At 50.6% G+C, this 9827-nt stretch overlaps 1 protein-coding gene across 1 annotated transcript; it reads left to right on the forward strand.

Annotated features, from left to right (window-relative positions):
* The first annotated feature begins 3201 nt into the window (after positions 1 to 3201).
* On the forward strand, positions 3202 to 8527 carry TEKTIP1 (tektin bundle interacting protein 1). The gene is made up of 4 exons (XM_053372672.1): positions 3202 to 3345; positions 5385 to 5614; positions 7258 to 7383; positions 8359 to 8527. The coding sequence occupies exons 1-4, from the start codon at positions 3248 to 3250 to the stop codon at positions 8505 to 8507; spliced, it is 603 nt and encodes a 200-aa protein (XP_053228647.1). The 5' UTR covers positions 3202 to 3247; the 3' UTR covers positions 8508 to 8527.
* The last annotated feature ends 1300 nt before the right edge of the window (positions 8528 to 9827 follow it).

Here is a 9827-nt window from a genome sequence, read left to right on the forward strand (position 1 = left end):
GGTCTATAGAGCTATGAAAAGGATAGAGGGGCCTCAGAGGTAGAATTGGGGGAACAGAGGACTATAGAGCTAGGAAAAGGGTAGAGGGGTCTCAGAGGTAGAATTGGGGGAAGAGGGGTCTATAGAGCTATGAAAAGGATAGAGGGGTCTCAGAGGTAGAAAAGGGGCAGAGGGACCACAGAGGTAGGAAAAGGTTAGAGAAGTCTTAAAGGTAGGAAAGGGGTAGAGGGAACTGACATCGGAGCCCAGAGTGGAGGTAGGGCTCTCCGATGATGCAGGAGAAGGGACCAGCAGGGAGAGGGAGAACACTTCCATTGGGGAAGGAAATCGGCGTGACACCAGGAAAGAAGGGGAGGAGGGAAGGTCTTCGGAGAGAGGGAATACCCTTCCACAGGGTCCAGCAGGGAGAGCCCAGGACCTCCGCTGGCCACGCCCACTCCGCGCAGGAGACTTCCGCGCAGGGAGGCTAGGAGGAGACTTGGCGTCAAACAGCTTTTATGTTGGAAGAAGTTTAGGGAACGCCCATTGACGGATTCTGCCAGTGACTGAGACAGTTGCCTTGTAAGGGCTGTCAAATCAGGGAAAGGTTTAGCTACCCCAACAGCTGGGAGCAGTTTGGAATTTACGCACAAGCAACCCCAATTCCCATTACAGTAATGATGATGGACAACAAAAGAGGTTTAAAGACTCTCTCAAGGCAAATCTAAAGAAATGTAGTATAAACACCGACAACTGGGAAACACTGGCCTGCGAGCGCTCCAGTTGGAGAACAGCCTTTACCAAAGGTGTCCTGGGCTTTGAAGACACTCGAACTCAGGACGCGAGGGAGAAACGTGCCAAGAGGAAGGCACGCTTGGCAAACCCTCACCGGGATCAACTCCCACCCGGAAACCAATGTCCCCATTGTGGAAGGACATGTGGATCCAGAATTGGCCTCCATAGTCACTTATGGACTCACTGCTAAAACCCTGTTTTAGAAGACAATCTTACTCGGCTACGAGGGATCGCCAAAGAAGACAGAGAAAGAGAGCGAGAGGGAGGGAGGAAGGAATATCACCAGGCTAACACTGTGATGTTGGAAAGCAGAGGAGGAACAAGCTGTACTGAGCCCTGGTGAGGAGGCAGAGGCAGTTTTACCCCTGCGCCTGATGGGGCCGGGGCACCCCTAAAGCAGCCTGCCAAATAAACCCGCCTAAGTTACTAGGGGGATGCGGGTGGCGCTGTGGGTTAAACCACAGAGCCTAGGACTTGCCGATCAGGTCGGCGGTTCGAATCCCCGCAATGACGGGGTGAGCTCCCGTTGCTCGGTCCCTGCTCCTGCCCACCTAGCAGTTTGAAAGCACCTCAAAGTGCAAGTAGATAAATAGGTACTGCTCCGGTGGGAAGGTAAACGGCGTTTCCGTGCGCTGCTCTGGTTCGCCAGAAGCGGCTTAGTCCTGCTGGCCACATGACCTGGAAGCTATATGCCGGCTCCCTCAGCCAGTAAAGCGAGATGAGCGCCGCAACCCCAGAGTCAGCCACAACTGGACCTAATGGTCAGGGGTCCCTTTACCTTTACCTAGTTGCCAGAAGGAGGCGGACAAGGCGCCATCCAACCGCCTTAGGGACTCCGCTCCAGATTTCTGTAGGTTTTGTTCCTCAGCCTTCTTTCCCAGAGACAACCAAGTAATAATAATGATATATAGATAGTTTTCCTGCCAACCTAGCAGTTCGAAAGCACTTCAAAGTGCAAGTAGATCAATAGGTACCGCTCCGGCGGGAAGGTAAACGGCGTTTCCGTGCGCTGCTCTGGTTCGCCAGAAGCGGCTTAGTCCTGCTGGCCACATGACCCGGAAGCTGGACGCCGGCTCCCTTGGCCAGTAGAGATGAGCGCCGCAACCCCAGAGTCAGCCACGACTAGACCTAACGGTCAGGGGTCCCTTTACCTTTACCTATAGTTAGTTTATTACTGTCAGAGACCAGCTTATAAAACACACTTGGGGGTACAATCCCAGAAGGAAAGCAAACATTTAAAACAACGTACAACAATAAGTTTAAAATTTATAAATGCGATAAGCGTTTAGATAAGCTACCACAGAGAGATGACCCGGTCGCCCATGGAACCGGGTTTGGGGATTTTCTTAACGAACTAGTTTGGGTCAGGAGATGGTCTGCGCCTGCAGATCTGTACACAGAATCTGGCGATCATCCGAGTAATAATAATGATATATAATATTAATTTATTATTTATACCTTGCCCATCTGGCTGGGTTTCCCCAGCCACTCTGGACGGCTCCCAACAGAATATTAAAACAGTAAAACATTAAAAACTTCCCTAAACAGGGCTGCCTTCAGATGTCTTCTAAAAGTCTGGTAGTTGTTTATCTCCTTGATATCTGGTGGGAGGGCATTCCACAGGGCGGGCGCCACCACTGAGAAGGCCCTCTGCCCGGTTCCCTGTAACCTTACTTCTTGCAGTGAGGGAACCACCAGAAGGCCCTCAGAGCTGGACCTCAGTGTCCGGGCTGAAAGATGGGGGTGGAGACGCTCCTTCAGGTACACTGGGCTGAGACCATTTAGGGCTTTAAAGGTCAGTACCAACACTTTGAATTGTGCTAGGAAACGTCCTGGGAGCCAATGTAGGTCTTTCAAGACCAGTGTTGTCTCAGCGGCCGCTCCCAGTCCCCAGTCTGGCTGTTGCATTCTGGATTAGTTGCAGTTTCCGGGTCACCTTCCAAGGCAGCCCCACGGAGAGCGCAAGGCAGTAGTCCAAGCGGGAGATAACCAGAGCATGCACCACACTGGCCAGACAGTGCGCAGGCAGGGAGGGTCTCATCCTGCGTCCCAGATGGAGCTGCCCTGGACACAGAACTGACCTGCGCCTCCATGGACAGCTGTGAGTCCAAAATGACCCCCTTCTGGTCCTTAGCGGGCACGGTGACCCCATTCAGGACCAGGGAATCCCCCACACCCACCCGCCCCCTGTCCCCCAAGAACAGTCCTTCTGTCTTGTCAGGATTCAACCGCGATCAATGAGCCGCCATCCATCCTCCAACCGCCTCCAGGCACACCTAAGGGTTGGTATCTTTTGCCATCACCCCCTTTGACCCGGGCTGCCTGCCTTTCGTTGCTAAGGGAATGGTTGCCATGAAAGGTTTGTATAGCAAACAATGCTGGAGGATCTCCTCTCACCCTTTAAGGACTATAGGAAACTGAGCTTGGAAACCAGGCTGGACTGCAGTCGGAGGGGGCTCCTTGCAGCCCCAAAATGGATCTCCAGTGTCTCAACTATCGAGATCTGGTGCTGAACAGACCCTATGTCCCCCAGGTCTCCTTAGAGACCGATTACCCGACGCCACTGCACAGGTGAGTGTTTTGTCTCCTGCCCTTCTGTTCTCCCCAATTAAGGTGCAAATAATAATAATAATAATATTTTTTTGGACAAGTTTTAATAAATCTCGGGAACGCTGCTTTATAAAACGTGGCCCGTTTTGCAGGATTTCGTTCGAACTCTTAAAGGATCAGCAGATTTGATTCCTGGGTTCAGGGACTCCCGTTTTAAATGCTGCCGGGCACCTGAGACGCGAGTGCCTCTGAGCGCGCGAAGAGCGCGTTTCTCTCGTCGTTACAGGGCTGCCGTAACGAAATTTCCCAGACCTGTTCTGCTGGGATTTCTGAAGGTCGTTTTAAAACGTCCGGGAAAATCTAGGCCTATGGCAACCCATGTCAGAACTGTTGGGGTGTGTTTTTTTTTGGGGGGGTGAATTTCCTATTTAAAAAATAGCTCAGAAAACCTCATCCCCCATCCTCCTCCCCATTTCATCCTTGCAACAACCCCAAAAAATAAAAAAATCTGGATTTTCACTTTTTGAAATAGGGCAACCCGACATTATTTTTATTTATCGCATTTATATAGCTCCTTTTTGTCTTCTGAAGAGGTTCTAGGCAGTGTTCATTGTTCTTCCCCTCCCCATTTCATCTTCCTAATGACCCTGTGAGGTAGGTTAAGCTAAGAGATGGTGCCTGGGCTGAGGTCACCCAATGAGCTTCCACGTCTTTGTGGGAATTCGAACCCGGCTCTCCCGGGTCACAGCCTGACACGCTAAGCATTAGGACACACTGGCTCTTATTAAAAGAATGGTAGTCTAGGCCTCCTTCGGAAAGCCAATTCCGTTCCAAAACCAAAGCGTTCCAAACCCAAGGTGCACTTTCCCATAGAAAGGAATGCAAAAGGGATTAATCTGTTCCAGACTTTAAAAAACAACCCCTGAAACAGCAATTGAACATGGATTTTGCTATCTAACGAGGCCACTGATCCATAAAAGGAAAGCAATAAACAGTGTACTGCAGTTGCGCAATCAATCAGTAGCTGAACTGGGTTCTGCACAGTCACAAAAACAAAACAAAAAGAGCCGCAAAAGCAAAAACGCAAAAGGAATAGCAAAAACAGACAGACCTCAGCGTAATGCTCAAAATGGAAGCTCAACACTCAAAATGGAGCACGTTTGGCTTCTGAAAAAAGTTCGCAAACCGGAACGCTTCCTTCCGGGTTTGCAGTGTTTGGGTTCCAAGTTGTTTGAGGACCAAGGCGTTTGAGAACCAAGGTACCACTGTATATATAGACAGTGCTTTTTTTCTCTTACAAAAATGTTATGGGGTACTCTCATTTTCCTACTCATATTAAAATACTCTCCCTCAATGAGGCCAAACTTTGATTCACAAAATGTTTTGGGGTATGCGTCCCCCTGCGTCCCCAAAGAAAAAGCACTCTTTATCTATCTATCATCTATCTATCATCTATATCTATCATCTATCTATCTATCTATCATCTATCATCTATCATCTATCATCTATCATCTATCTATCAATCTATCTATCTATCATCTATCTATATCTACCTAACATCTATCTATATCTATCTATCATCTATCTATCTATCTATCATCTATCTATCTATATCTATCTATCATCTATCTATCTATCTATCATCTATATCTATCATCTATCTATATCTACCTAACATTCTATATCTATCTATCTACCTATCTATCTATCTATCTATCTATCTTGGCCAATAAAGCAAGATGAGTCGAGAGTTGGTCACGACTGGACCTAATGGTCAGGGGTCCCTTTACCTTTAACATGGGGATTAGCAGCTAATAAAAGTTTGGGTTCTCTTTTGTTTGGGGCTTCCATCCTGTTCCACCTGGTGGCAGGTGGGAGTCCTGTCGCGACCGTCTTCCATAAAGACCAAGCCTACTGGCTGCTGTTTTGCTCTGGTATTCCTGGCTGGTGTCCTTGTTTTTTGTCCAAGGGAGCCCCTCAGATTTCTCCGTTAACAGTGTGGAACTGATGGATCCTTTGTGGGTGCCTGGCTAATGTCTCTTTCCTCTCCCCGGACGCAGCGATGAGTACCTGACGTTGAGGGGCCCGCGAAACCCCCCCATTCTCCGCCAGGCCGTTCGCTGGAAGTACACTCCAATGGGGTGGGATGCAATCCCCCAGACCTGGTACACAGGGCTGACCAACAGCCACAACCGCGACGCCTGGTACACCCTCACTGACCCCATCGGCCGCGAGGCTTATTATCGCTGGCAGAAGTGGCATGACCACAGAGAAAGGAATCTACCAGCTGGTAAGGTCCAGGGACGTAGGTGGCGCTGTGGGTTAAACCACAGAGCCTAGGACTTGCCAATCAGAAGGTCGGTGGGTCGAATCCCCGCAATGACGGGGTGAGCTCCCGCTGCTCGGTCCCTGCTCCTGCCAACCTAGCAGTTCGAAAGCACGTCAAAGTGCAAGTAGATCAATAGGTACCACTCCGGCAGGAAGGTAAACGGTGTTTCCGTGTGCTGCTCTGGTTCGCCAGAAGCGGCTTAGTCCTGCTGGCCACAGGAGCTGAAAACTATGCCGGCTCCCTCGACCAATAAAGCGAGATGAGCGCCGCAACCCCAGAGTAGTCCACGACTGGACCTAATGGTCAGGGGTCCCTTTACCCTTTACTTAAGGTCCAGGGTCCTCAATCGACCCCAACTCCTGCTGCAAGATCCTCCTCAACTCTGGTTTTTTTTTTTGGGGGGGGAGAACAAGGAATTTGTGTACTCGAAAGAGCAGGGACAATTTGCCTTATTCCGAATCAGACCACTGAGCTCAGTAGTGCCAGCAGCGCACCAGGGATTCAGACAGGGGCCGGATTTAGGTTTGATGAGGCCCTCAGCTCCTGAAGGTAATGGGGCCCTTTATATGTCCAGCTGGGACGCGGGTGGCGCTGTGGGTTGCAGCACAGAGCCTAGGACTCGCCAATCAGAAGGTTAGGGTTTCACTGGAGAAATGTTGGAGGGGATGGAATAGGACGTCCCTATTTTCAGGGGAGAAATGTTGGAGGGGATGGAATAGGACATCCCTATTTTCACAGGAGAAACGTTGGAGGGGATGGAATAGGACGTCCATGTTTTCACGGGAGAAACGTTAGAGGGGATGAAATAGGACATCCTTATTTTCACAGGGGGTTGCGGGTGGTGCTGTGGGTTAAACCACAGAGCCTAGGGCTTGCCGATCAGAAGGTCAGCGGTTCGAATCCCCACGACGCAATGACGGGGTGAGCTCCCGTTGCTCGGTCCCTGCTCCTGCCAACCTAGCAGTTCGAAAGCACCTCAAAGCGCAAGTAGATAAATAGGTACCACTCCGGCGGGAAGGTAAACGGCGTTTCCGTGCGCTGCTCTGGTTCGCCAGAAGCGGCTTAGTCCTGCTGGCCACATGACCCAGAAGCTGTACGCCGGCTCCCTCGGCCAGTAAAGCGAGATGAGCGCCGCAACCCCAGAGTCGGACACGACTGGACCTAACGGTCAGGGGTCCCTTTACCTTTACCTATACGTTCAGCTGTCCTTTGTCAACAACAAATTTGAGAGCAATCTAACCACCTTGCCACTTGGGACCTCCAAAGTGTGGTCATTTGTGGACCTTAAGGTCCTCCGTGGGGCAGACCAGGAGAGGCGGTCCTGTTGTCCAAAAACATCTGGAGGGCTTAATTTGCCTATGCCTGCCCCAGTCCATCAGCTAGCTCCTTCCTGCAAGGTTTGGCGAACTTGCTTTGCCCCATGTGTGGGGCAGGTGGCCGAGGTTTTGGGGAAATGGCCAGCGGGCCAAACAGGGACTCTTGCCAGATCTTAAGGCTCCCCACCTCTGCCAAAGAGAGAGAGAGAGAAAGAAATTAAAGTGGCGGCCTTTTCTGCTGCAGCCGCACGAGGTTGGCTCCAATCTGTGTCTTCCGTTTTCTTCCAGCGTACGCTCAACATCTGCAAGACAGCTGTTGCTTCGACCCCATCGTCCCCGCCCAATACTTGAGCCCTAAGACGCGATGGGGGGCATTCATGTGGAGGGACAGACCCATTCTCGGAAAGGAATTTGGTAAGGAGAAGGGGGAACCTGGGAGAGGGGCTGGGACGTTCTCTGGAGCAAGGCAGCGGGTTTAAAAGTAAGGTTTTCAAGCGTTCCGGTTTCCCGGAGATCGTCCTCGAATTTGCTAAAGGTGCGTCTGCTGATCTCTGTTTTTTAAGTGACCCTCCCTGGTGGTGATGGGGTGGGGGTTAGGGGGAAAGAACCCCTTCTTTTCCTTCTCAGTCTGTTTCTCAGCTTGCTTTGCCTTCCTGTCTGCATGTATGGGCAAGGTTGTGGCAGTCCTAAGACTCAGGGGGTGTGTTCTGCCTGATAAGGAAAAATCCTGGGGTGCTGATTTACTCCGCTGCCCAGCTGGTCGGGGAGCCACTCCCCGCGGGTTTCTCCAGCCAAGCTAAAGAAGCAAAACAGCGGTCACTTGTTGTTGTTGTTCAGTCGTTTAGTCGTGTCCGCCTCTTCGTGACCCCCTGGACCAGAGCACGCCAGGCCCTCCTGTCTTCCACTGCCTCCCCCAGTTTGGTCAAACTCATGCTGGTAGCTTTGAGAACACTGTCCCACCATCTCATCCTCCGTCCTCCCCTTCTCCTTGCGCCCTCCATCTTTCCCAACATCAGGGTCTTTTCCAGGGAGTCTTCTCTTCTCCTGAGGTGGCCAAAGTACTGGAGCCTCAGCTTCAGGATCTGTCCTTCCAGTGAGCACTCAGGGCTGATTTCCTTCCGAATGGAGAGGTTGGATCTTCTTGCAGTCCATGGGACTCTCAAGAGTCTCCTCCAGCACCAGAATTCAAAAGCATCCTAGTCCTCATGAACCCGATTTCAATGGGAACATCGGACGTTGCCTTCTATAGTCCCGCCACTGGGGTCCTCCTTGCAGAGGATCTCTGAGGTTTCGGAACGGGGACATCCCTGGGCCTATCTGGGACCTTCTGCACGCCAGTATCTGCCTGCACGCCAGTATCTACAGCCTTTTCTCTTTCTTCTCTCCCAGTGGTCAACCGCAACCGCGGACCCGAGGAGCTGAAGGGGAAGCCTGGCTACGTGCCACACCTGACCATCCACACCCCGATGTTCACCGCCAAGGACTATCACACCTGGAGGATGTTTGAACGACAGCCTTCGACCAAACACAAGCACTAGTAAAAAACTTTCCCCCCGCTGCTTTGTGTTACCCAGGTATCCTCCTTTGCGGCAGAAATTGGTGGCGGGCACCTGAGCCCCTTTCCGGGCAAAGCTGTGCCAATGCCCACCTTAGTTCCCAAACTCCGAAAACCTGGAAGTAAGTGTTCCGGTTTTCGAACGTTTTTCGGAAGCCGGACGTCTGCTGCGGCTGTTGGCTATTGTTTCCGGGGTGCCTGCGCCAATCAGAAGCCGCGCCTCGGTTTCCGAACATTTTGCAAGTCCAATGGACTTCCGGAACGGATTAAGTTTGGTGCTTTGGTTTTCGCTATTTATTTTGTGTCTTTTTTGTTTTTGAGGCTTTTTCAGTTTGTTTGCTTTTGGAACCCAGTTCAGCTACTGATGGACTGGTTGTGTGACTGCGGAAATGGATAAAAGCCCCCCCTCCAAACAATGACAATAGGGACGCGGGTGGCGCTGTGGGTTAAACCACAGAGCCTAGCGCTTGCCGATCGGAAGGTCGGCGGTTCGAATCCCCGCAATGACGGGGTGAGCTCCCGTTGCTCAGTCCCTGCTCCTGCCAACCTAGCAGTTCGAAAGCACGTCAGAGTGCAAGTAGATAAATAGGTCCCGCTCCAGCGGGAAGGTAAACGGTGTTTCCGTGCGCTGCTCTGGTTCGCCAGAAGCGGCTTAGTCCTGCTGGCCACATGACCCAGAAGCTGTACGCCGGCTCCCTCGGCCAGTAAAGCGAGATGAGCGCCACAATCCCAGAGTCGGCCACGACTGGACCTAATGGTCAGGGGTCCCTTTACCCTTTACCTTTACTCACCACGAAGTCGTTACATTAAATGCCACTTTTTCAACCAGAAAAAAAGGAAAAAGAAAGATGTGCCAGTACTTTGTACCCCTATCTGAAATTTCATGCATATCAGTTAATATCTTGACCTTCCCTCCACGAAAATAGCTGTTTACTTGGTCGTTTTCCTATGTCGCGAAGGCTGAAATTTCAGTTCCGCAGAGCAGGGTCAAGATATTAACTGATATGCATGAAATTTCAGATGGAGCTAATATAATCCCTAGTGTAGTAAGATAAGACCTTTGGAACAGGCATATTTTTTTTACAAAAAATATTTTATGAACCGCTCTAGTGAGGCCGTTCTTTTGTGTGCGGGATGTAGGAACTTTTCATTGCATGATTAATATTTGAATTTTTTTTATATAAAAAAGGGAGCCAGAGCAAAAAACCAAAAAGAGGACAAAATCTCTTGCTTTTTTTTAAAAAAAGTTTCTTTTCCCACCTTTTTTCAGAGAGGATTTTTGAAAAACACCAGGAAATATGGT

This window comes from Podarcis raffonei, chromosome 18 (assembly GCF_027172205.1).
Source record: "Podarcis raffonei isolate rPodRaf1 chromosome 18, rPodRaf1.pri, whole genome shotgun sequence".
In the NCBI taxonomy this organism is placed as follows: Eukaryota; Metazoa; Chordata; class Lepidosauria; order Squamata; family Lacertidae; genus Podarcis; species Podarcis raffonei.

Excerpts from the sequence above, each read along its gene's own strand:
- TEKTIP1 (XM_053372672.1), top strand. The coding sequence starts at position 3,248 with ATGGATCTCCAGTGTCTCAACTATCGAGATCTGGTGCTGAACAGACCC. Across the intron at positions 5,615-7,257 it reads AGAAAGGAATCTACCAGCTG|CGTACGCTCAACATCTGCAA; the intron begins GTAAGGTCCAGG and ends GTTTTCTTCCAG. Across the intron at positions 7,384-8,358 it reads CATTCTCGGAAAGGAATTTG|TGGTCAACCGCAACCGCGGA; the intron begins GTAAGGAGAAGG and ends CTTCTCTCCCAG.